Source organism: Schistocerca americana, chromosome 7, assembly GCF_021461395.2.
Source record: "Schistocerca americana isolate TAMUIC-IGC-003095 chromosome 7, iqSchAmer2.1, whole genome shotgun sequence".
Lineage (NCBI taxonomy): Eukaryota > Metazoa > Arthropoda > Insecta > Orthoptera > Acrididae > Schistocerca > Schistocerca americana.
The window spans coordinates 345,752,979-345,775,199 of record NC_060125.1 but is presented as its reverse complement, the minus strand read 5'-3'; the positions used below and the strand labels follow the sequence as shown (position 1 = coordinate 345,775,199).

Below are 22,221 nucleotides of genomic sequence, written 5' to 3'. Positions count from 1 at the left end.
GAGCAATCTCTGTCACGCAACACATGGATTGTAAGTTCTCATAAGTTTTGTAATGATGTTGAAATGAAAACAGCTTACGTATTATGTTTTGTAATATGATACTGAAAATATTTTTGTTCTGTTTTCTGTGTCATGGTGGGAGCGTGAGGCGTGGCAGCAGCACAAGGACCATTCTTTCCGTCGTCAAGCTACCCTCTTCGTGGGTCAACGGTGGCGTTAAAACGACTACCGGTTTTCAAAGGAGAACTCCCGAAGTGACTCGCCCGTCCCTACGTTAATAACTAAGACAAATAAAATAAAATAGTAATGAAATGAAATATATATTTCCAGTTCTTGTTTAAATATAATCACGATCTGATGAAATCTGTACATGTGAGCTATGAATGTTTATTGTGTGGCAATTTTTGGAATTTACTTGGAGACTGATTTGTGAATGACTGGTTTGGAAAGCCTATTGCAATATCAGCCAAATGAAATTTTCTAGACGTTGAAGTTTCACTAACTATCGAGATTAAGCTTAGATCTAAGCTCGTGAAATCTTGGATCACACTGAAATTACGTGTATGAGATTTTGTGAATTTTATTTCACAACAGTTTGAATAAAAGTGAGATGCTTAAGGTCTTTTCAAGTATAAATGAACTTTACGTTCCTTCTCATGTGAAGAACTGTGAAGCACGTGGTAAATCAGTTTTCGAATGACAATTCTTAATCACAAAACAGACACAATCCTTGCAATGAATGCAAACTTATACCAGTGACAATAACAGTATCTTTGAAAGTTGTAAGTCACGCTGCATAGTGTTAATGTAAAAGTCTTATCATATTGAGAAAAGACCTCTAATTAATAGTATTCAGAAGTTAAAGCATTCACTAAGCTTACTCCCTCGAAGACGGACGGCCAAAATTGACCATGTAAATTGATTAAAATCTATCTGTGGAACTATTCAGTGGTGTGTACCTGTGGTACGAATTTCACATTATTGCAACAGCTAATTGTATCTGACACTTCACACATTTCGTAGAGCAGTAAGAAGAATGGCGAGCTACTGAAGCATTCACCCAGTGGATTAGTGCCGAATGAATTCAGTTCCAAGATCTGAAAATGATGGTGTACTACTGGCTCTGGGTTAGAAGTGCAGTATCTTTTCAACAAATATGGAAACTAGTATTTAAACAACTGCCATTTATTTACTATATTACAATTGATAACACTAAACTATTTACACTTGCTTTGGATTTTAGCTGTCTGATGTTTGATAATACATACAAAATAATTTTTAAGTACACATTCATGGAAAACACCTATCTTTCATTCTTCTTCAAAGGAAACTGTGTTATACTTGAATCGATTCCTTACTGGTCGTCTTCATGCGAGAAACCTTGGTACACAAATGTTAAAGAAGACACCTAACAACTGCAGATTACACGTGTGAAGTCTGCATTACAACACTGCGCAAAAGCAGCTGCAGGAACATTACTCTAAACACATATTTAGATGGGAAGCAAGAAGTGGAGCAATGAATAGTGCTACGAATTAATCATTTCTCTCCATTACACAACGATTACATTCTGGAGTAAGATACCTTATATTTCGAATACACACAAATATTACTTTATTTAGATAAAATTTGTAAAACATTAACACGTTACATTTACAAAATGAAAAGACAACAAGCACAACAATAGGTATTGATACGGATAGCGCTAGTATGTGGGACATGATTCTTCTTGTTCTCACTTCTGACTTTTTTTTTTTTTTTTTTGAGGCTTTCTAACCAAAATTTTTACGTGTGTTGATTATCATAGAAATAGAAATTTATAAATAGGTTCAAAGGAAATAAAACGCCATGATATGCATCCACCATGGCACACCAACAATAGCTCACAAGCATATATATATATACGGAGAGGTTTCCACTCTGTTCGTTAATTGGTGGAATTAAAGCCTTTAAACAATTACCGAAAAGATCACAAAATATGAGAATTTGCGTAGACTAGAGTCGGTGACGACGGCAGCCGGCGGCGGCAGCCACCAGCCACGCCGACGCGGACGTAGACGGCGCTCAGCGCTGCGGAGAGTGGCACTCGTCCACGGAATCCGCCTCCCGGGGACCTCCGTTCTCGGCCTCTGCGCCGTCCGCCTCATCCCCAACCTGTCACACAACACACATCGCACTACGCTTTAGATGAGAATAGGTGAGAAAGGTAGCGCAGGCTCGCTCAACACCAATAGTCACTCAGTTATCAAACACAGACACACATAGCTAAGATCAATTTATTATCTTCTTTTTATTTTTCTGTATCCAGAAAGGCCCGTATAGGGCCTCCAACATGCGGTCGTGTATTACCCTGCTGAAATGTAGGGTTTCGCAGGGATCGAATTAAGGGTAGAGCCACGGGTCGTAACACATCTGAAATGTAACGTCTACTGTTCAAAGTGCCGTCAATGCGAACAAGAGGTGACCGAGACCTGTAAACAATGTTACCCCATACCGTCACGCAGGGTGATACGCCAGTATGGCGATGGCGAATACACGCTTCCAATGTGCGTTCACCACGATGTCGCCAAACACGGATGCGACCATCATGATGCTGTAAACAGAACCTGGATTCATCCGAAAAAATGACGTTTTGCCATTCGTGCACCCAGGTCCGTCGTTGAGTACACCATCGCAGGCGCTCCTGTCTGTGATGCAGCGTCAAAGGTAACCGCAACCATGGTCTCCGAGCTGATAGTCCATGCTGCTGCAAACGTCGTCGTACTGTTCGTGCAATTGGTTGTTGTCTTGTAAACGTCCCCATCTGTTGACTCAGGGATCGAGACGTGGCAGCACGATCCGTTACAGCCATGCGGATAAGATGCCTGTCATCTCGACTGTTAGTGATGCGAGGCCGTTGGGATCCAACACGGCGTTCCGTATTACCCTCCTAAACCCAACGTTTCCATATTCTGCTAACAGTCATAGGATATCGACCAACGCGAGTAGCAATGTCGCGATACGATAAACCGCAATCGTGATAGGCTACAATCCGACCTTTATCAAAGTCGGAAACGTGATGGTACGCATTTCTCCTCCTTACACAAGGCATCACAACAACGTTTCACCAGGCAACGCCGGTCAACCGCTGTTTGTGTATGAGAAATCGGTTGGAAACTTTCAGCATGTCAGCATGTTGTAGATGTAGCCACCGGCGCCATCTTTGTGTGAATGCTCTGAAAAGCTAATCATTTGCATATCACAGCATCTTCTTCCAGTCTGTTAAATTTCGCGTCTGTAGCATGTCATCTTCGTGGTGTAGCAATTTTAATGGCCAGTAGTGTATTTTTTAAAATATTATTTATTCTGCAGAAGTAGTACAAAGCTGTATCACTTTTCAACGTAATCTCCCCCACGCTCAATGCAAGTCGTCCAGCGCTTACAAAGTGCATAAATTCCTTTAGAAAAAATTCTTTTGGTAGTCCGCCCAACCACTCATGCACCGCGTGGCGTACCTCTTCATCAGAACGGAACTTCTTTTCTCCCATTGCGTCTTTGAGTGGTCCAATCACTATGGCTTCAACTGCTGCAATGTTCTGTGGAGTCACAACTCGTGCCTGACCTGGACGAGGAGCATCTTCCACTGAAGTCACACCATTTGCTAACTTCCTACTCCATTCGTAGACTTGCTGCTGTGACAAACATGCATCACCGTACTGAATCTTCATTCGTCGATGAATTTCAATAGGTTTCACACCTTCAATACGCAAAAACCGAATAACAGAACGCTGTTCTTCCCTGGTGCAAGTAGCAAGTGGGGCGGCCATCTTTTTATTCACGAAGATGCAAAGCTGGTACTTTTTGTCGATGATACGAGTATAGCTATCACACCCAACAGACACGAATTAACTGCTGAAATCGTAAACGATGTTTTTCAGAAAATCATTAAGTGGTTCTCTGCAAATGGGCTCTCATTAAACTTTGACAAAACACAGTATATACAGTTCCACACAGTAAATGGAATGACACCATTAATAAATATAGACTTCGATCAGAAATCGGTAGCTAAGGTAGAATATTCAAAATTTTTAGGATGAGGGGTTGAACTGGAAAAAACGCACTGAGGATCTGCTGAAACGTTTGAGTTCAGCTACTTATGCTATTAGTCATTGCAAATTTTGGCGATATACATCTGAGTAAATTATCTTACCACGCCTATTTTCATTCTCTGCTTTCGTATGGCATCATATTCTGGGGTAACTCATCATTGAGTAAAAGTGTGTTCATTGCACAAAAGCGTGTAATCAGAATAACTGCTGGAGCTCATCCAAGATCATCCTGCAGACATTTATTTAAAGAGCTAGAGATCTTCAAAATGGTTCAAATGGCTCTGAACACTATGGGACTCAACTTCTGAGGTCATTAGTCCCCTAGAACTTAGAACTAGTTAAACCTAACTAACCTAAGGACATCACACACATCCACGCCCGAGGCAGGATTCGAACCTTCGACCGTAGCAGTCACGCGGTTCCAGATTTCAGCGCCTAGAACCGCACGGCCACTTCGGCCGGCAGAGATCTTCACTGTAGCCTCACAATAAATGTATCCACTTATGAAATTTGTTATTAACAATCCGAACGAATTCCAAAGTAATAGCAGTGTACATGGCTACAACAATAGGAGAAAGGATGATCTTCACTACTCAAGGTTAAATCTAACTTTGACTCAGAAGGGGGTAAATTATGCTGCCACAAAAGACTTTGGTCACTTACCTAATAGCATCAAAAGTCTGACAGATAGCCATATAGCATTTAAAAGGAAATTAAAAGAATTTCTTAATGGCAGCTCCTTCTACTCATTAGATGAATTTTTGGATATAGTAAGTGGGTAATTTCCCCAACCCCCCCCTAAAAGAAATTAAGTGTCATGTAATATTTTGTGTAATGTAATATCTTGTATGGGCACCTTTTATTAACCTGACACGTTCCACCTCATTACCAAGTGTCGTATTCGTGATCTATGGAACAAGTACTAATCTAATCTAATCTAATCTTTATACTGATACTGCACTATGCTGCCACCTACAGGCCATTCTGCATGATGTTTGTAGCACGCTTACCAACTTACAGGATAACGGTGCGAAATTTCGATTTGTTATTACAAATTTAGGGTTTTCATTTGACCCACCCTCGTAATCTCAGAAAAATTCGATAATTTATTCCAGAGAAAGGGCTTCTCAAACTGAGCATGTCAACAACGCATTGGTCCACCTCTGTCCCTCATACAGGTAGTTATTCGTCATGTAATTGATTGACAGAGTTGTTGGATGTCCTCCTGAGGGATATCGTGCCAAATTCTGTCCAATAGGCGCGTTCGATTGTCAAAATCCCGAAATGGTTGGAGGGCCCAGTCCATAATGGTGCAAACGTTCGGGACCTTCCTGGCCAATGTGGGGTTCAGCAAGCACTAAAACAAGGAGTTGAAACTCTCACCGTGTGTGGGTGAGCATTATCTTGGTGAAATGTGACCTAGGATGGGTGGTCATGAAGAGTAACAAAACGGGGTGTAGAACATCTTGACGTACCGCTGTGCCGTAAGGGTGCCGCGGGGTAACCGAAGGGCTCATGCTATGAAAATAAATAGCACTACATACCATAACTCCTGGTTGTCTGGCCGTACGGCCGGTGGCAGTCATGTCAGTATCCCACCACTGTCCAGGGAGTCTCCAGAACGTCTTCGCTGGTCATCGGAGTCATCATTGAAGACAATTCTACTCCAGCCAATTAGATTCCAGGCCAAAGTGATGCTTCAGTTGCAATCCAGTCCAAACAATTACCAAGAGAGGGACTTGCTTTATTTCTCAGAAATTCAAGGAATACTGCATTACAGAAGGAACTGAGCAAATTTTAATAATGACAGGACGTCCTACAGCGAATGGATAGGATGAGAGGCTCATTTCTGCTTTGGCCAAAATCATTGCTGAGCTTAGTACTGATGGCCCTAATGAATGGTATGAGATAGTACCATGAGTTCAACGTGCCATGAAGTCAACATAACCACAGAAGTATTCGGCAAATACCATTTCAACTTTTGATAATAGTTAAGATTCGCACAAAGACTGATCTTCAAAAAATGGTTCAAAAAGCTCTAAGCACTATGGGACGTAACATCTGAGGTCATCAGTCCCCCTACGCTTAGAACTACTTAAACCTAAATAACCTAAGGACATCACACACATCCATCCCAGAGGCAGGATTCGAACCTGCGACCGTATCAGCAGCGAGGTTCCGGACTGAAGCGCCTAGAGCCGCTCGGCCACAGCGGCCGGCGACTGATATTCACATCACAAAATTATTAACAAAGACGTTATTAATTCATTTGAAGAGAGACGCGGTAAATCTAAAGACCATGCGAAGCTACAAACGGAAAAGGTGCGAAAAGAAAACAGTGCTGGAGTCAACAAACGTCAGAAGAGAGCCTCAGAGTACGAAGTTTGTAACCTGGCTGCAATAAAACGAACGCAAACTGGACCAACATTAAACGTGAAGGCGAGGAATCTAGGTCCACATCGAGTTACGGAAGTTGAAACAAATTATCACTACAATGTGTGCCAAGAAGGTAATAACCACAAGGGTCCCAGAACTACTACAGGTGCTGAATTTATGAATCCCAGGCCAAGTAACTACTTATTAGCAGAGTCGGATGGTTCTCAAGACGATGGAATGTGGGATGCGGACGGCGAATTTAAGTGTTTCCCGGACGTTGAGAGTGGTGACACGACGTGACAGTTGAATACTGAACAGCAGTTCGGTGTGTTCAGAGGAAAACTTTATTCACGCAAAAAACATGAGTGCTTTTGATGCCTTTGGACGGTTCAGTATTAAAGTTTGTAACGAGGAGATTAACAAATAGTTCTCCATGAAAGTCGGGACCGCTTCTTTTACGTTGTTATCCTCCTTGTTAGTGTAGTGGTCAGACTAAAAGCTTGGCAGCCCGAAGTCTTCTAATTTCTGCCACTTCAGAAGTAAGGAGTAATGAACGGTTTTACAAGCGGTAAGTATTGTGCACAAGTTTTAACCTGGTACAGGGTGGAAATGAAGCAAGAGCTTCTAGGGAGAGGATTGGTACAGGGGAAGCATGTTTTGCAAGAAGTTTCTACCCTCACTATGGAGAATTCGGGCATGTAGATTTTTAACTACGATAGCTATGCAAATGAAAACAAGGTGCTTGATGAATTTCGAGCGTCCTTTATGATGTACAATGACTGAGAAACAAACAAATATAAAAAAGATTATTAGAAACAACTAGCACCAATTATCTCATTGAGTCGTTAGTTCACGGTTTAACAAAACACCTACAAAATCTAAATACCATTTCCCTTTCGTAGTTTTCAAAATAAAAGTGTTCGGAAAGCTCTTTTCCATTCTAAAATTTAGTTAGCCACTAATATTCTTGCGGAGAGTAGACCGAAGGAAAGGGTTCCGGTGGAGGGGGGGGGGGGGGGGCAATTGTTCTAGCTAATATCTCACTGCACTCAGGGTGTAAGAAAGGTTAATGACCGCTAATTTGATCTATGGAACGGTTGTAAATTTGACGAATGCGTTTCCGATGATGGCTAAAGATGAAACGTTTGAAGGTAGATAATTTTGAAAAAGCAAACAATGATGAAGGCGACAAATTTGTGAAACCTAGTGCCAACTATTGCAGAGTCGTATAACAATTTTGTCAAGTTGCAACGATAATCATAAAGTTATAATTATGATCTTGAAATAAAACATGTTTTTTTTTCTTACTTAGTCATGTGGTCTACATATCTATGATCCAGTTTTACTGAGCATAATTTATGATTAATCTTTATGTTTCACGTGACATCAGCAATGCAGATGAAAATAAAAAATTGGCTAACACAGTACCTAGGTCTGCATGAAAACAAATTTTACACACTTTCAACGAAAAGTACTTGAAAGTCACAGTGAGTTAACCTCGTTGGCAAAGAAGCTCCCGCCTCCAAAAAACGTGCGCTTCGCCGTATGCACAAGGTCACTGCAACGCACATCTGAACCAACATCCAGCTCATTCCATTTGCAGTGTTCGGACGTCAAAACACGCCAGTGCATACGCTCGCGGTCCCTTTGCTTTTTTCAGGCCTTTGCTGACGCCTACGTGGCTACCGTAGAGGCTTGGAGCCCTGTAAGTCCGCACCATACTTCATCAGCAGCAGCGATTCTATGGTTCAGCATGGGTCTTCTTTAGAGCGTCAAAGCTGTTTTGTGACTACCCTACGCCCTGCTTCTAAAATAAGATGTTTAAGATATTTCCAGTGTTCTGTTGTGGTCTTTGTTTCTACATTTTTTGACTTCTACTTCGTAAGCTCTGTAATTCTGTAGTTGTTCGTTCCCCTTTTTATTTACTAAATAATGAACATAGTTCTCAAATAATCGCAAAACGATATTTTTCTTCTGTGTAGGAAACAACACCTGCCCGGGGAATATTGGGTTGTTAATGCTGATTTCCCTACCACCAGCTCTTTTGATGAAAGCTACACGCTATTTTATTTCCTGCCAAATCTCCAGATATCCTGTCCAAGTCAAGCGGCGATATAACGTGTCTACAAGGTTACAGGTTATTTACTTATTTGTATTACTTAGACCAGCTGCATCTAGTTTATCGTTCCTACTGATAACATTGTTCGACACAGTTGCTCGTACATTTGTTGTACGTATAACATTTCACAAATTACTCCAGAAGATTTTACAGTTATTTTTGAAGTAGTTTAACTCCGTCCTTACCGAGCGAGGTGGCGCAGTGGTTAGACACTGGACTCGCATTCGGGAGGACGACGGTTCAATCCCGCGTCCGACCATCCTGATTTAGGTTTTCCGTGTGTGGTGTCACCGCCAGACACCACGCTTGCTAGGTGGTAGCTTTAAATCGGCCGCGGTCCATTAGTACATGTCGGACCCGCGTGTCGCCACTGTGTGATCGCAGACCGAGCGCCACCACAAGGCAGGTCTCGAGATACGGACTAGCACTCGCCCCAGTTGTACGGACGACGTAGCTAGCGACTATACTGACGAAGCCTCGATCCTTTGCCGAGCCGATAGTTAGAATAGCCTTCAGCTAAGTCAATGGCTACGACCTAGCAAGGCGCCATTAGTAACACTGCATGTATCTAAAGAGTCTCACTTGTATCGCCACAATCTCCAGATGTACCAAAAGGATGGATTAAAGTTAAGTATTCCAGAAGCTACGTACTTTTCTTTATAGCATTCATTACGTATCCTGTTTCAGACCTCACGCCATCCTACTTTAACTTAGCGCGTGCCTTTCGGCTTCCTCTCATTGTGTCTAGGCTGTCTTGTCTAGACACAACACCGTGATTTCCCTAAATCGCTCCTGGCAAATGCCGGGATAGTTCCTTTCAAAGGGCACGGCCGACTTCCATCCCTAATCCGATGAGACCGATGACCTCGCTGTCTGGTCTCCTTCCCCGAAACAACCAACCAACCAACTCCGTCCTTTATCTGTTGTCACCTGTACTGAGTCTGTCAATAACAATACAGCACTTCCTGTGACTTTTAAGCTGTTCACTGTCTTCCATGTATCTCAGTCCCATCTGTAGCGATTTTGCAATAATTAAAGGAACATATACCATTGTCTATTCTAATGCACTTTGTACTGCTTCTGTAAAAGGTTTTCATTAAAACCTAAATTCCATAGGAAGCTATTTTATTAAAAGAAAGGGAAATTTTATTTTAGTAAGACGGGTAGTTGGCCACGCTTGTCACACCGCTCTGGCTGTTAGGCGGGAAAGTCAAATTCATTGCTGACGTGCTATAGTGTTGTCAAGTTAAATTTGTGCTGTTAAACGCAGTTTTACAGTTCTCGCAAGTGTCTGAATAACCCGAACATATTCTATTATGTTTGTGGGAACTATTTAATTGCTAAGCAAAGATACGACATTAATATTTCTGTGAAAAAGGTCTACTACGAATATTTTAGCATAAGATTTGGTGATCAAGACAAAAGCTAGGCTCCACAAGAGGTTATGACGTATAGGTGTCGATGGACTGAAACTGTAGAAAAATGGGAAGAGGAAATCGATGTTTTTTCCAGCTCCCATGTTTTTCAGGAAGCCCCAAAACCATACATATGATTTTTATTTTGTACGGTTAAAGCAGAAGGTCGTAACGTAAGAAGTAACAAAGATATAAAATATGCTAAAGTTTTTTCGGCCTTACGACCACTTACGCTTTGTGAATCTTTCCCAATTCCAGTTCCACCTTCCGTTCTTAAAGATCTGCAGCAGAAGAGCAGCTCAGATAATGAAAGCGATGATGTTGATGATTACAAGTCAGAATAAGATCTCATCAGAATTATTTAGTCAAAAAGAACTAAATGATATAACTCCCCAATTGAATGTGACATAAGATAACGCCTCATTGCTTGGGTCAAGACTGAAAGCAAAATACCTTCTACTACCCGGAATATCATTCACTTCATACAGGAACAGAGAAAACGAATTAGTAAATTTCTTTAAAGGAGAAGACCATATGGTTTTTGTGATATTGAGGGTTTATTGAATTTCTTTAATATCACTTACGATCCAAGTCAGTGGTTGTTTATAGACTGGTTAAAACGTAGCCTGAAAGGAGTAATTTTACATGATGGAAATTTTATTGGCTCAATACCTGTTGCACATTCAGTACAACACAACGATATGTATGAAAACCTTATAAACTGTGTTAAAATACGTCAAGTACAAAAAACATACTTGGACAATATGTGGAGATTTGAGAGTAATTAGGATGTTAGATGGTCAATAGTCATGCTACACAAAAATCTTGTGTATCGTCTGTGAGTGGGACAGCCGAATCAAAGACAAGCGTTGAAAGGTAACTAAGTTGCGCAAAAGGAAAACCCTCCAAACTGGTTCACAGAATAACATAAATGAACCAATGTTCAACCTTACGAGAAACTTAAAGAAGGGTCTTTGTGGGGCTGCAGATAAGAAATTTAATGGAAGACATTTGAAAGTGCTATGAATTCAGTGGAATAAAGTGCTTGGGTTAAGTTTAAAGAAGTAGTGGCTAACTTTTTGGGCAGCAACAAACATACAAATTATAAAAACAAGCTTCAAACAATGCTGCAGCATTACATGAAATTAGACGTAATAAGTGTGTGGGAAGCATCATTTTCTACATTCATATGTATAGATTTTTTCTTTTGAATCTTGGAGATGTCAGGAAGGACAAGGAGAATGGTTCTGCCAGGACATCAAGGAGACGGAAAAACAGAACCAGGGAATATGGAATGCAGACATGATGACCTATTATTCTAAATGCTAAAGAGAGATGGCACTGGCGAAGGGATGCAACCAAGGAAGAGAAGTTCTTCCCCTATCAGAAAGAACTAGATACAGTGTGACAGCGAAGGGAAATTAAACTGTCATGCATTTGTTGTGTTTTCGTAGTAATTATTAGCATTTTTAAGTGAACTTACACCATCATCTATTCCAATACACTATTTAGTGCTTCTGTACAAAGTTACAAAATAAATAATTTATTTTAATGCAATTAAAAAGCCGCTCTGTTAGAAAAAAATGTGGTTTCATTACAAACTTCAGACGTGATTTGTACAAAAATCTGACGTGATACAGAAAATCAAGGTCAGATTTGAAATCATAACGAAAAATTCTTTAAGTATGACCTTACAGCTGTAATACATTGTTCCAAAAGTTTTAAAAGGCTGCATAGTGTTATTAATATTTAACCGGTGCAGAGAGTTCAACAGCGATCAAAGCCCTGCAAAAATTAAGTATTTATCATTGCGGTAGGGGAGCCAGGGTACAACGGCGCTGCCCTTTGATAACGTGGAGTATTGTGTAGTAGTTAGTTTACTGCATTTAGAAGAAGAACAACACCGCAACTATCCATGCTGACTTGGTGGAAGCATGTGGGTACGACACACCATCATATGGCGCATTGGGTAGGAGACGCAGATGCTCCCAGTGTGGAGAACAAGATGAATGACGAAAAATAAGATTAAAGACCTTCTGTAACAAGAAACAAGCCATTTGCTGAGTCCCTTTTCACTTAATATGGCAATTTCGTTCAAATAAGAGGACAATGATGCCAACGGCCTTGCCGGAGTGGCAACACCGGTTCCCGCCATATCACCGAAATTAAGCGCTGTCGGGCTGGGCTAGTACTTGGATGGGTGACCATCCGGTCTACCGAGCGCTGTCGGCAAGCGGGGTGCACTCAGCTCTTGTGAGGTAAACTGAAGAGCTGCTTGATTGAGAAGTAGCGGCTTCGGTCTCGGAAACTGACATACGGTCGGGAGAGTGGTGTGCTGATCACATGCCCCTCCATATCCGAATCCAGTGACACCTATAGGCTGAGGATGACACGGCGGCCGGTCGGTACCGTTGGGCCTTCATGGCCTGTTCGGGAGGAGTTTAGTTTATTTTTTAAGAGGACAATGATGGGCGAAATATTACAGTAACAGCTTAGAATAGCAAACTGGACTGCAGTGACTGTATGTACTGGCTTCTAACTAACTTCAAGTCTTAATTACTTTTATCATGGTGTGGCTCTTCTTTATCTTTGATTTTCAAGAGTGCTTGGAGCAGAGCACACGCTAGATTTGGAACAGAAAAGACGGTATCCAACGTAAAGAAGAAAGTGGGCCCGAGCAGCCAGTAGGAACTCTAGCATTCACAGGAAAGCGGACAGTTAGGGTTACGTGTTTCCAGTGCGACAGCTGCGTTGCCGGGTGAATCCCCGGAGGACCAGAGTTACTGTTCACTTACGCACATCTCCAGCGTAGCGGCCGAGCAGTGCCGAGGGAAAGAACTTTCATCAGCGGGAGACCACTGGTCTGACATGTTCAGAGTAGTTCCTCCAGCCGGCAACGATCTTACGTTTTCCAAAAGAAACATGGGATGGTGCAAAATAAGAGCCTAGCCTCGAGCATAAGTTTTTCTTTCTTAGAATCTGTGGTTTAAGGCCAGCTCCTGGGTATTAAAATGTGTGATGTGTAAACATGGCTGTGACACCAGAAGGATGAACCATGCAGGGAAATTTTTTGGAAAAGAGGGATATATCGAAAAGTCACGGGACGCGTTTTCCTTGGCAGGATTTTTGTGGAAACAGCAATTACGGCATTGGCGAACAGAGTTCTGAAACTACGATTGGTGATCATGTCTTCCTTGGTGCCAAGGGAGGAGCAGGATGTACAGCTCAGATGGAAAATTCGACAGTTTGACAAGGGTCTTGACGCTGAATGGATCTCTATGGGCTCCACTCTCCACTCTAGCAAACGAATTGGGTCCAGACTTGGTTGATACTGGCAGAAGCATGAGCCTCATTCAATACTTCAGAGAGCCAGTCACAATAGCAAGACTCTACAAGTCTAATGCTGGTAATTTACGGTGAGCAGTTTTAGCAGCGCCGGCACCTCAGGACAATCCTTGTTCAGAATTTAGTCAGTTAGCACAGAATTTACGCATTCCTCTGTCCCACGTCCACCAGTGCATTGGTCGATGCAGGCATTTCTTAGCGTATTTGTTAGGCAAACAGTCACTGTATTTGTTTAGATAGAATTCGTATGTCATTTCGAAACGTCAATTGTGTCTATAGAGCATGTTCTCCAATCTTTATTAATTCTGGGAATCAGCAAATGGCTCTGAGCGCTATGGGACTTAACTGCTGAGGTCATCAGTCCCCTAGAACTTAGAACTACTTAAACCTAACTAACCTAAGGACATCACACACATCGATGCCCGAGGCAGGATTCGAACCTCCGACCGTAGCGGTCGCGCGGTTCCAGACTGTAGCGCCTAGAACCACTCGGCCACACCGGCCGGCTGGGCACCAGCACATTCACTGGGTGTAAACCATATAGCGCACTTTTGTAATTTTAACTAGTGATTAATCTGATGGTTCTGACCATTAGAAGAAGCCATTGTCAGACAACCTAAAGCAACCAAGGAACTTGTCCAACACTGTATAAACGAGGACAATTACCTTCGTTACAAAAAGTATATTCTGTGCCGCCAGACACTTTCTTCAAAATTCAATGATGTAAACAACTCCTACAGCAAGAGCTCTGCCTCACTGGGAACTGATGACATCTACCTTCAAGAGGAATTTCCATGACTGGTCAAGTCAGTCTCTACACAACATGGTTCCACAGTTTAGCCACCATGTTGACAGCGTTAAACTTAGTGCTTCAGCACACGAAGGGGCGACAAAGCATTGCCGGGTAGTCGGAGGAACGGTTAGTGGTTTTGTTGCTCCTAGTTGCGACAGTCGGATCATCCGGTATTACGATTGCATCCGGATCACCGATAGTCCCCGGGCGTCACGTTCTACTGTCATGTGCCGTCATTAAACAATATCACTCTCGCCCGCCTCAGTTACATGTGTTATTTCTTCATGTTGTTTCCTCTGATTACTGAAGTGTATGGTTTTTCTTCACTGGCGGTGAGTTGTCTCCCAGTCTAGTAATAACTACAATGAATCCAAGCACTTAGGCCACATATTTTAGTATCTTTTTAACTTGTTCAGTCGGGTGAGCTTCATTCTCGATATATTCGTGGGTTTTTATCAAACCATACGGATTTAATTGAGTCTACAGTCAAATTTTATTTAAGTGCACTTGTGATACCCTCATCTCCCCTTAATCTATCATACAAGTGGTCTACAGGGTGTCAACACTAAGCATTCCTCATCTCGAATTGCAATTTAAAACATCCATGAGATATAGATGGCTGTGGTTTGCGGCATCATGTAAAGTAGCTCAAAAGGTTTTGTGTTTTTTTTCGGAAGGACTCCTTTTATCTTGTTTCAAGTGCTGACTGCATGTGAAGAGAGAGCCCATCGCGTGGTGTGACACGTAGGAAAGAAATCACCCACTGCTGTCCAAAGACATTTCCAACTTGAATTTCAAAGGGTGCACCAGAGGCTAAGACGGTTTGATGTGACAAGAGACTAGCTACTAGCAGTGCAAACAGACAGACAGGCTTTGGCAGAAAACGCACGTCTGCTGAAATTGTGGTGGAGATCAGAGAGACCTTCCAAAGATGCCCATCAAAGTCAGCTCGCCGAGCATCAAGGGAGCTAAACATCCCTCACTCAACAGTTCATGTAGAGCTGCACAAACGACTTCGCCTGCACGCTAACAAAGCTCAAATTGTGAAAGCACTTAAACGAAACGACTTACAGCTTCACCATGAATTTTCTATTAAGATGTGGCAGATCGGGCGTATCTCCGACTGTCTAGGCAATGTAATTTTTCTAACGAAGTAGCCTTCCGCACAAGCAGCAAGATTACCTGACTGCTTTGATCCGTGGCTTTCAGGATATCATGCAAGGAAACTGCGAGTTCGGTTTCACATTAACAATATTTTCAAAATCCATGTTGGTTGGCATGGAGGGGGCCGTTTTATTCCTCATTACGTTTCACGTCAGATTATGTTGTAAGATTCTAAACAAATCGACGTAAAGGATACTGAACGGTAGTTTTGAGGATCATTTCTGCTACCGTTCTTGCGGAGAGGCGTGACCTTTGCTTTCTTCCAACTACTGGGCATGATATTTTGTTCGAGTAATCTACAAAGGATTACAGTTAACAGAGGGTATAGAATCTGATACGGATTCCATCGGCCCATGACGCTTTGTTCAATTTCAACGATTTTAGCTGTTTCTGAACGTCACTGATGCTAATATCCATTTCACTGGTGGGACGTAGTGAGTGCTCGTTTGCAGATCAGACACCAGGGATTAAGGTTTCACCTTTTCACACCGTGTGAACAGAAACACTACTCGTGACAGGTGAGAGTCAGTACAGGAAAAAAAGCGCCAAGGGCGCTGCAGTAGACTCACTTGCCAAGAGTAGTCGATTGAGACAAGGAAGTAGGAGACAAACTCTCCCGTTTTTCTCTGGAGTCCCGTATTACAGCAATTTTTCTTTTGGTCTCCCCGGGTCCCTTATTGAACTCCTCTTTGCACCGTATATTTTGTCAGTGATCACTGTTATAAACAGTAATCTCAGGAAATACTATCGAAGCTTCAAAAGCCCTAACTGACAAGTCTCAAAACATCTTCCTATAGTAATCAATAGTGTTCTAGGCATGTACTCTTTTTTTCTGTTCGTGCTTCTGCCGAAAGAAGACGGCTTGGTTCAAAGTAATGCGAGGAGCGGAGAAAGAATAACATAGCCATCGCCTCTAGAGTGGCATGACAGGGGAAATGTTCACTTGTTTCTCGGACGTTACTGGCAACCAACGGATGCACTTGCCTCGTACCGGTCACCAGCTATGGTAAAAATAAGGCACGGAAGTAGCAAGGACTCACAGAAGCGGATTATAGAGACAGTCATGTCTAAACACATTGTATTATTTGCTTCTCATCTGATTAACACAAGCATACTGTGTACTGTGTAAGCTTGACTTCAGCATCGCTCAGAGGGGTAATGACGAATCCAGGCAACATTCTTGTACAGAAGTTCAGAGTCGGAACGAAAAGAACTGAAGGCTTCCGAAAATTTACTAAAATATTTTGGTAATGATAGCAAGGACGTAAAAAACGTTGCAGGTGAGCTAGCAACAGTTTTTCATACTGTCGGACATAATGTCAGCTGCGGAAGTACGGATTACAGAAATAAATTATCTAAGAATGGCTCTAATTTGGAAAAGATGATGACGTATGGTCAAACTAAGGCAGAAAAAACTGCGAAAAAGGATTTGGCTCAAAATATTTTTCAGCATGTCACTGATGTCTTAAAAGACCTAGCGAAATCAAGCAATTTCTTCTCTATTGCATCAGATGCGTCATACCACAAAAACAGAAATATGTTCCCTCTAGTTGTGAGGTATTTTAATCCTGACAAGGTGATAAGAAATGGAGTATAGGCTTCACTAAACAGGCCGATGGGACAGGTAATGGGGTCCACAGCCTGATGAAATCTTTATGGAATTTTCGTAATTTAGATGTAAAGAACCTTAATGCATACTGTGCAGACAATGCAAAAGTAAATTACGGGAAACATAATTCTGTGATTAAACAGCTTCAAGAACACAACAAGCTTTAGGCGAAACCGAATGCTCAGATCACATACTGCATAATGCAACAAAATATGTGTGTGAAGCATTAGATATTGCAATGCTCGTCTTGAAAACATACGCAGATTTGTCTGTATCAGCCACTCCAGGAAACCGCGATGAAGTTGTGCAGCTGAAATTTATTGTGACTAAATCTCCCTTAAACCTCTCTTAAAATCGTGGTCTGGTGTTGGTCATCTCCCTTAACGCTTTTAGACTTGAATTTTTTCAGGAGGAAGAATATTTTTCTTTACATGGTAATGCTCTTAGGTGATTTTTAATAGTTTTAGATGCACGATTTATACAAAAATTGTGGTATCGATAGCTACGATGCCACGGCATAGATGATAGTTCTTAAATTGGCACTACGACAGACACCGACGACAGCGCCCTCTAGACGGTGCTGTGGAGGTCTAAGAGCACCGCTTACAGATTCTGCCATTTCATCAACAGCAGACGGCCTGGAAACATCACTTGATCCTCACAGGGTGATGGCTTGCTATTGAGACTATGCACTACTTACGATGGGTCTAAGGCTTCGCACCTCAGTGCAAAGTTATGTATTCAGTTAATATTGTGTTACAGTAAAACCTTTTCTAAGAACAGTACCAAGAGATTTTCACCTTTTCCTGCTCCTACTCACTTCCTACATTCGGCCTACCCTTCAGTTTACAGCAGCCTTCCAGGCGGGATACAAAAAACTATGTAGCCATTATCGAAACATCCTTCGTACACTTGGCTTCATTTTAAGGACTAAAGTTAATGATTACGAAATACTCTCTATTGTAATAAATAATAAAATGATCATTCAATAATCGCCATGTAAAATATAAATAACAATATTCAATTATACAGTGAAATATTGAGAACGAAACATATCCTATATTCTGACAGTCACGAGCTGCTGCGCACTGCTACACTGACTTGCTGACATTTTAATAGAGATGCCCCACAGTTGGCAGCACTTGCGCATAATGAAAAGGGTGAGCATTCACAAATGTGTACCTCAGCTTTCATTGCAAAACAATACCTCTATTGCAGCTAAGACGCAGTAAAAATTAATGTACACAGTCGTAGCTAGAGGGTCTGATAGGGTTAAAACCAGGATCAAATGGTGGTCACTCGGCAAGAAAGTCCGTTGAAAATACTGCTTCAGTTGTAAGGTTCTTTTCATTTCGAACACGACCCGTTTCTGCCTCTTATATGCACATCATAAGGTGTTACAACTTTGTGCTGTGACGCGGAGCTCCGCAGTGGACGACTACAGGACGCGGTGTTTCACAAGCGTTTGGTGAAACCAAATGTTCAGATCACATACTGCATAAAGCAACAAAATATGTATGTGAAGCTTTAGATATTGCAATGCTCGTCTTGAAAATACCGGGTGATCAAAAAGTCAGTATAAATTTGAAAACTTAATAAACCACGGAATAATATAGATAGAGAGGTAAAAATTGACACACATGCTTGGAATAACATGGGGTTTTATCAGAACAAAAAAAAAGTTCGCAAAATGTCCGGCTGATAGCAGATGGCGCTGGACAGAAAACGTCAGTGACTGCGCATGAGAAACGTGTATAAAAGGAGCTGTAATGAGAGAGAGAATCAGATGCGCCAGCAGTCGCAGCATGTCGACGTTACCTGAAAAGGCGCTTTTAGTGAAGTTGTATTATCAGAATGGGGAATGTGCTAGTTCAGCGTTACGATCCTATCGCCATAGGAAGGGGATTCGAACGGGTAAAGGTCCGTTGACAAATGCAGCTGTGGCGAGAACAATTTCGAAGTTCGAAGCCACGGGTTGTTTAGACGATAGACCCCGTAGTGGCCGACCGAGCACAAGGCGTAATGCTGCTGAGACAGTTCAGGAAGAAATGGAGACTGTGGCGGGTTCGTCTATGCACGGGGAAGTCAGCGCTCGTGCAGCCGCACGTCGCACCGGCATTCCATACACTACTGTTTGGTTGGCACTGAGGCGTACCCTCCGATGCTATCCGTACAAAATCCATCGGCATCATGAACTGTTACCTGGCGATTTAGTGAAGCGGAGGGCATTTTCGGTGTGGGCGTTTCAAAAGATGGTGGAAGATGACGATTAGTTGAGTAACGCGTTGTGGACCGACGAAGCTCATTTCACGCTCCGACGGTCTGTAAACGCCCACAACTGCTGAATTTGGCCTACCGAAAAACTTAGAACTGTCGTGGAAACTCCACGACGAGTAGTCACGGTATGGGTTGGATTTACCACATCTACCGGTATCGGGCATTTTTTCTTCGAGGAAATGCATGATTCTGGTTTTGTAACTGCTACCGTGACGGGTGAGAGGTACGCCGATATGCTACAGAATCGCATCATCCCCAACGTGGCTGATAAACACCTGCTGGAACGTACGATGTTTTTGCAGGATGGCGCTCCACCCCATATTGCTAGACTCGTGAAAGATCTCTTGCGCGCGTCGTTTGGTGATGATCGTGTGCTCAGCCACATATTGAGCATTTCCTGTAAAGAACATCATCTTTGCTTTGTCTTATTTTGTTATGCTAATTATTGCTATTCTGATCAGATGAAGCGCCATCTGTCGAACATTTTTTGAACTAAATGTTTACTAACTGAAACCGTCAGCTGCCGACAGGTGTTGTTGATATACCTCGATGTGGACAGTTGAAAATGTGTGCCCCGACCGGGACTCGAACCCGGAATCTCCTGCTTACATGGCAGACGTTCTATCCACCTGAGCCACCGAGGACACAGATGAATAGCGCGATTGCAGGGACTTATCCCTTGCACGCTTCCCGTGAGACTCACATTCCCAACTGTCCACAATTCTACGTATGTAATCTACCTTATAGACATTTGCCCATCGACTCATTACTCGCGCACGCTTTGGCGATTCCCGTAAGAGTTTGGGCAACCTGTGCGCATTCGCACAGACGAAGGTCAATGGCTGGGTAGCCTTTAACTATATATGTGAAGACAGTAACTTTTCTCGAAAGAACAGAATACTGTTGATGACCGTGCAGCTTTTTCCTGGAATAAATGATGACTAACTGAAACCCTTAGCTGCCGACAGGTGTTGTTGATATACGTCGATGTGGACAGTTGAAAATGTGTGCCCCGACTGGGACTCGATCCCGGGATCTCCTGCTTACATGGCAGACGCTCTATCCATCTGCGCCACCGAGGACACAGATGAATAACGCGACTGCAGGGACTTATCCCTTGCACGCTTCCCGTGAGACTCACATTCCCAACTGTCCACAATTCTACATAGCACGGTCATCAACAGTATTCTGTTCTTTCGAGAAAAGTTACTCTCTTCACATATATTTTTTGAACTTTTGTATTTTTTTGGTTCTAATAAAACCCCATGTCATTCCAAGCATGTGTGTCAATTTGTACCTCCCTATCTACATTATTCCGTGATTTATTCAGTTTTCAAATTTATACTGACTTTTTGATCCCCCGGTATATGCAGACTTGTCCGGTACTCGTACACTGCGGCCCTCGGGATCACAGCACAAAATTGTAACACCTGATGATGTGCATATAAGAGGCAGAAACGGGTCGAGTTCTAAACAAAAAGAACCTTACAGCTGAAGCGGTATATTGAACCTCTGTTATAATGCTCAGTTGCGGGTTTTCCTCCGACAGGATTGTTTGAACTGTAGTTCAAGTCGGTCGAGTAAAAGCGACGTAAGACAGGGAGGAATGTCGGCACATAGGAATCTGGCTCGGTGGGAGGCACTCTCACCTTCTCCCACTGCCACTGGCCCTCCAGCGGGCGCTCGTTCACGAAGTCGAAGTTCCAGCGGCGGGTGGCTGCGGCCGTCTCCTCGGCGGCCATCTTGTCAGCGACGTCCTGGGCGGGCCGCAACACGTAGACTGCCAGCGGGTCGTCCGGCCAGCGCGCTCGGCGCCGCCTGCGCCCGGCGTCGCCGATGCCGCCGGCGCCGCCGTCCTCGCCGGCCGACTCGTCGTCGCCGAAGAGGCGGCGGCGCACGCTGCGGGCCCGCACTACTTGCCGGCGGTCGCCGTCTGGAGCCTCCCGCTACAAAACACAGCCAGTGGAGCTCGCGTCAAGTGCTGAACCGAAGACAAACATTGCTGCAATGTGGCCACAGTAGGGACTCTACAATATCATACAGGGAGTACATCTAAGAGCGTGCAAAAATGTAACAGGACGTAGAGAATGCTCCACTGAACAATTGGAGGCAGGCAACCTCGGGCCAGAAAAGCCATCCTAAGGAGATATGGAACTAAACTTGTCTACCGCTTTGTCTAGCGTTGCTGCTTTCCAGCTTATTTAGAACTGACATGCGAACAAGTTTACACGTACTATGCTGTTTATTTACATGTACTATGTACTATGGATAAATAAACAGCAAGACGAACAATTCGAAGCTGTTGTGTACATAGTTCCGCGTAGTCAGTGCGTACACAACTTTCCCACTAGAGCGCGCCCCGCTAAGCACAACAGCGCAGGTGCAGCTCTCGTCTGTCTCCGCACTACTAGATGGCGCTGCCATAGAGACGGACCAAATTCTGCTTCCGCCGATCCGCGTATTAATATGTAACGCAGCCAATGAGATTGCTGCCCCCCTCCCCCTTCACTTTTCCTCTCCTTCCCCCCTTTTTTTCCGTCATCTGACCAGTTTCCCCCCACCTGCTCTCGGGTGTGGTATGTCATATTTGTGCCAACTTTTTAGTGCAGTGTTTAAGTGAGTGTTCAGTGTTGTGCGTCTTTCCACAGTGTTGTGAACAGAAATCATGCTGTCGCTGGGTGTGCATTTTATATCTCTTGCGAACAGAACCCAGACTGTCGCCATGTTTTTTAATTGTCTTCTATTATTTTTCTGCTTCCTGTGTATTTTATTAGCACCATCAACCCTGTGTTTTATGTTTTAAGCTCCAGAATTTTCTGCCATTTTACCTTTAAGTCACCGATTTTATCGCCAACTGTTATTATTTTTTTATTATCTTCATCTTTTTAAAACAAATTCTGTAGGCTGAAGAGCGGCGTAATAAGGTGCTGCCAGCCCGCCCCCTTTAGGGGGAATCGAAACTCAATAAAGAAAAAAAAATGAGATTGCTGCTAACGTAGAACCTTTTCTCCTCGCGGATCACACTCGCGCAGTGA

At 43.0% G+C, this 22,221-nt stretch overlaps 1 protein-coding gene across 6 annotated transcripts in view; it reads right to left on the bottom strand.

The window, feature by feature from the left end:
* Window positions 1–1,164: 1,164 nt before the first annotated feature.
* LOC124622096 overlaps window positions 1,165–22,221 on the bottom strand; it is a 303,051-nt gene continuing 281,994 nt past the window's right edge. For all 6 annotated transcript variants that reach the window (XM_047147689.1, XM_047147692.1, XM_047147691.1 and 3 more), the window contains 2 exons: window positions 20,836–21,132; window positions 1,165–2,154 (listed from right to left, as the gene is read on the bottom strand). In XM_047147689.1, the coding sequence (XP_047003645.1) occupies window positions 2,065–2,154; window positions 20,836–21,132 (387 nt within the window). In that variant the 3' untranslated portion in view covers window positions 1,165–2,064. The remainder of the gene's footprint in view (window positions 2,155–20,835; window positions 21,133–22,221) is intronic.